General features: G+C 39.5%; 1 protein-coding gene across 1 annotated transcript; it reads right to left on the reverse strand.

Moving 5' to 3' along the window:
- Window positions 1–384: 384 nt before the first annotated feature.
- Window positions 385–1332, reverse strand: LOC103725526 (vomeronasal type-1 receptor 4-like). Its single transcript, XM_017795517.1, has one exon. It carries the CDS (start codon window positions 1330–1332, stop codon window positions 385–387), a length of 948 nt encoding a protein of 315 aa, XP_017651006.1.
- Window positions 1333–5096: the final 3764 nt, after the last annotated feature.

Genomic DNA, 5096 nt, shown 5'->3' on the forward strand with positions numbered 1-5096 from the left:
AACTTTTCATGATGTCATCTGGGCAGTTTACCTCAGGATTGGTTGGTTTCCCAACAATCAGAGAGACTTTTCCGGGGCTAAGTTCGAACTCCCTTTTTAGAATGTTGGGAGCTGTCCTGCCATTTTAGGACCCTAACAGAACCAATGTAAGGCACTCATTTTTTCCCAAAGTATAATCACTTAAATGAGCAATAAGTATGAAAAAAATATGGCTATGGATGAAATTGTATTTATGCAAAAATTAAAACTTTGAATTTTGGATATATATAAATTGTCTGAAGTCTAACTGGGGCTGGATCAGGGTTCAGGAGGAACATCCCTTTCGTTTTATCATACCAGTCATTAGAAAGACTCTTCTGTGGATGAGGAAGTCTGAGGTTCAGATCAGTCTCTGAGTGCTCTTTGAAAACCTGTAATTCTCAGTAGTGACTGGGAAGAAGTAAACTGTGAAATAACTTTACTATTCTTCATTAGTAAAAATGGGGAGATGGTAGGGTAGCAGGTTGTTAAAACTGTATTAAGTCCCCTCAATCTTGTCATTTTCTCAGGCATATAAAACTCATAAAGGGTGACAAAGTCATTTACCCAAAAGAAGAACACAAAGCAGCTTACCAGCAACAGGATGTTCTGGGTGGCTTTGCGTTCAGGAGATGACTGGGAGGAAAGCCTTGTGCTGTGGACATGCTGGGCTCTCTTACGGTGTCTGTAGAGGAGAATCACCATGTAGAGGCTGGTCCACATCATGAGGACCACAAAAAAGTGATCTCGAATCAGTATGACACTCAAAAAGAATTCGGGTTTGATGTTCCCAAACTCTGTGACTTCACAGTAAGCCTGTGAATATCCACAACCAGCATGAGTATAATTAGTTTTGGCCATCACAGTCTCAATGACACGCACATAGATGATCAGGTTGATGAACCAGGAAAACAAGAAGAAGTAAAAGGTCCAAGTAGAGAGTTTTGACTTAAGCCACACCCACTGAGAATTACTGGGAGTGATGATGATGGATTGAAATGTGCTCAGAATGCAGGTAGTGCAGATGGACAGACCCCGAGTGACCCGGAAGATATACAAAACCACCTTACAACCAGCATTGTTCAGAAATTGACTTACTCCAAAGGATGACACAATAGCTGGTACCAATATGAATATGATTGTCAACATATTGACTAGTGTCAGGTGCATGAAAATGACATCTATAGGCTTTTTAAAACGAGGCTGGACTAAGAAGGTATACACATATAACACGAGGAACAATGAGTTCCCTAGGACACCAACACAGAGCTGGGATATGAGGAAACCTCCAAAGGCAGGGTCACGTTGAAGCATAATCTCAGTGATTCCTTAGATGTTATTTAGGGTTATGAGGCCTACAACAAAAACTAAGCTGAGGGAATTATAAAAGTAATTATAAAATGTCATTTGTGGAAAAACAAACTGACACTTCTGGAGGAGAGAAGGTTGGTGAGCAGCCAAACTCTTTTGTCTTTCAGATCCAGATGTGGCACCTCCAGGAACTGTGTTCCAGGGATTCTTGAGAACCTTCTAGTATTGAAGGTGCTGAGAAGCAGGTGGGATCAATGGAAATGCCCTGAATTCTGTTACATCAAGTAGGAGGGCAGCTTGGCCTATGTGAAAGATAAACATTCAGGTTATAAGGAATTTTATTCAGCAGATCATACTTTACATTGTCAGACCTTTTTTTCAATGTTTTGATCTTTCATGAGGATGCTTGTCTAACACATTGGCAGTAACCTGCATACTTAAATGTCTACTTAAATACTCAACTCTAAATGTCTTTAGAGTTTTGATTGCATACAGAATTTGTCTGACTTTTTGCTCTTTATTGTTATTATTTTTATTATTTAGACCAAATTTTATTTTATTTTTGAAATGATAGATCACTTATTCTGGAGCCAACTATGAGTGGTCATGACCAGGAACACAGATTCGAATTTCCCCAAATTCTATCTTATAGGATGGTAATAATTCCATGGAGTTTTACAGTAATAGAACAAAGAAAATAACAAATTAAGATACTTTTCAAATCCATGGATGGGAACATTAAGTTGGCAGGTTTCATCAAAGCCAGAGAGTCTCTGCTGTAGGCCTTGGATGCTGACTGCATTCTTAGATTTTTTTGGTTGGTGGAAGGTAGTGGACTGTTAATACACCCTAAAAGGTTTCACCTGATCATCATAAGAATTCTAGATAAGGCACAGAATTGGGCATGGGATGGATATTAAGGTGGCTAAAGATAGTTCAAGAAAATTGTAATTAGGCTGTGGACCTGCAACGTTGCACGCTCTTCACAATCAGTGAATTTCTAACTCATCAGTCAGCTTGGGAGAAGGTCAGTGTAAAGAGCTGCTTCTTGGGGCTGGAGAGATGGTTTGGTGGTTAAGAGCACTGACTGCTCTTACAGAGGACCCAGGTTTGATTCCTAGCACTCACATGGCCACTAACAACCATCTGTAACTCCAGTTCCAGGGGAATCTGACGCCTTCTTCTGACCTCTGCAGGGATTGCACAACGTGGGTGCACTTACACACACACAGGCAGAGCACATATACACATAAAATAAAAATAAATAAAATATTTTTAAAAAAGAGCTGCTTCTTTCTGGGAATTTTCATTCACAGTAGTCTATTGACATTTTATTTTTTAAAAAATGTATTTTAATTGATTTTTTTGTGGATCTCTCTAAATTCTATTCTAAAGCAGGTTTTCCACATGAGTTTTTTTTTTCTGTTACAGCAATCTTTGGGGGCAACCACCAAAGTTTGGAAGCATTTTTTAGTGATCACAACTTAGTGTAGAGCTGTTGATAGGAAGAACATGAAGAGAACAATGGTACTGTATTCTCTGAGTACTGGGCACATCCTCACAGAAATGTGTTTTCTGGCATATTTCTGTCAGAAAGGGGAATAAATAGAACTGCAGATCATCACGATAAGGGAAATAATCAGTCTCAAAAAGATAAATGCTACACATTTTCTCATGTGTGGCATCTGGTGGAGTACTACATGGAAGAAACAGGTAGACTCAGGGTTATGTAAGAATTGCAGGTTGAAGAAGGATAGGGATGGAAACTATGGGTGTCTATAATTAGAGTCACATTTTGTGCATGCATGAAAGTGTCATAATACGAACTACAAATACAGTGTGTTTTTTTTCAAGCAGACCTCATAAAGCCTCGATTTTTTTGAAATGAGCTGGACTCAACAGGCTAAATTTACGAAGGAAAAAGACTGACAAAAATCCTATCTAGCTTCCTGCTAATTGTCTCATAATCTAATACAAATGCAAACATACACAATGCAATAGAAGGGGGAAAGTGATCTTGCACAAATGGGATTTGTTAATGATAACTGGGTCACTGAAGAATTCAAGAAGCAAATTGAAAACAAAACATAACAAGTATGGGACACAATGAAGGCAGTCCTAAGAGGAAAGTTCACAGGACCATGTGCCTACATCCAAAGACTTGTGAATCTCAAGTTAATATCTTAATGATTCACCCAAAGTCCTTGAAAAAACAAGAACAAACAACATCCAAAAACAGATGGGAAGAGATAATCTAAGTCAGGGCTAAAAGGAATATAAAATTATTGAGGCAGAGTTTCTGGACCTAGTGTCAGACATGTAGGTCTCTGTAAGTCTGCCCACTTTTCTGAATTCTTCAGAACAGCGTAATCTTTCCTTTTCTTCTTCATATCCCTTTTCTAAACATGCTTTCATTGACGCTTTGAGCTTCCCTAGCATCTTGTATTTCATTACATTTTCTCCAAAGCTTCCTTCTTTTAGCCGTGTGGCTGCCAGCCAGTCACATATCTGATCTCCAGGCAGGTTCGAAACCTGAATGCTTCATGGTTTTCTCCCTTTCTCCCCTCCATTCTTCTCCTTAAGGCAGTTGTCAAGATTACCAGCTCTCCTGCCCTGAGGATTTTCCTTACAATTCTAATAAAATTGTCCTAAAATTTCCCTTTTGGTCCATTCTTAAGTTCTTTTATGAATGAGACTAAGAACCCTTTAGCATTCGCTCCCCCCTTCATATTGGCGACAAGGAAGGGATCCCAAAAATTCTAATAACTTGTTTATTTCGTGGTCATGTAGAGATTTTCTACAGGTATGCTGAATTTGGCTGCTAAGCAGGTGAGCTGCTTTTTTGTCTTTTTGAGACAGGGTCTCCCAGCAGGCCCCAGGGTCCTGGAACTCACTCTGTAGACCAGGCTGGACTTGAATTCAAAGAGATCCACCTGCCTCTGCCTCCCAAGTGCTGGAATTAAAGGTGTGGTCCACCACACTCAGCATACAGGTGAGCTTCTTTATCTATCTTGCTATCTTGCCTCCAGGCTTTTCAGTCAATAAATGCTTTGACTCCTAGAGGAAAAAAAAAGGTTTTAAAGATCATTTCATTTCTGGATTTTTTTTCTCAAGCTGAGTTTTTCCCTCCACTGTAATTCTCTCCATGGATTCTTTCCATGCATGGGAAAAAGGAGAACCATCAGAGGGGCCTGGAATTTGAACCTCAGGTCCTGTTGGGGACCAAGAAATCAGTGCTTAGACCACATGGTCCCAAGGCAGCTGCTTTTTTAACTAGATGTAAGCATTTTAAATTTCAGTGAACAAGGAGAGTCACACACCATGCTCAAATGAGACTTGTGCTCTCAGAACAACAGCTCAATGATGTGTGCTAGTTGATGACATCATCAATATTGGTGTAGTCACATGGCTTGGTTGCCATCTTGGACAGTAACATTTTCAAAATGGCACTGACCTGTGTGAACTTGCCACCATCCTAATCCAACCACATGGCGTAATTCAAAATAGTGACACCCAGGAACTTACTGGTACTACTGAGCTCTAGGGGTTCATGATAACCTAGGAATTCCCTGGACTTCAGGCATTTAATCATATATCCTAATCCTGTTTCAATTTACTTGTTTTTGTTCTCATCTTGAATTCTTGATGGGATCATAGAAAAACTAGAGATTCCAACCGTCTCCTTTGCCAATGCATTTTTATTTCAGACTAAGAAGGTAATACCATACCTCCACAGTGGGAGTTTAAATTTTATCATTGTTTTGATG

Source organism: Nannospalax galili, unplaced genomic scaffold (genome assembly GCF_000622305.1).
Source record: "Nannospalax galili isolate Female #2095 unplaced genomic scaffold, S.galili_v1.0 scaffold649, whole genome shotgun sequence".
In the NCBI taxonomy this organism is placed as follows: domain Eukaryota; kingdom Metazoa; phylum Chordata; class Mammalia; order Rodentia; family Spalacidae; genus Nannospalax; species Nannospalax galili.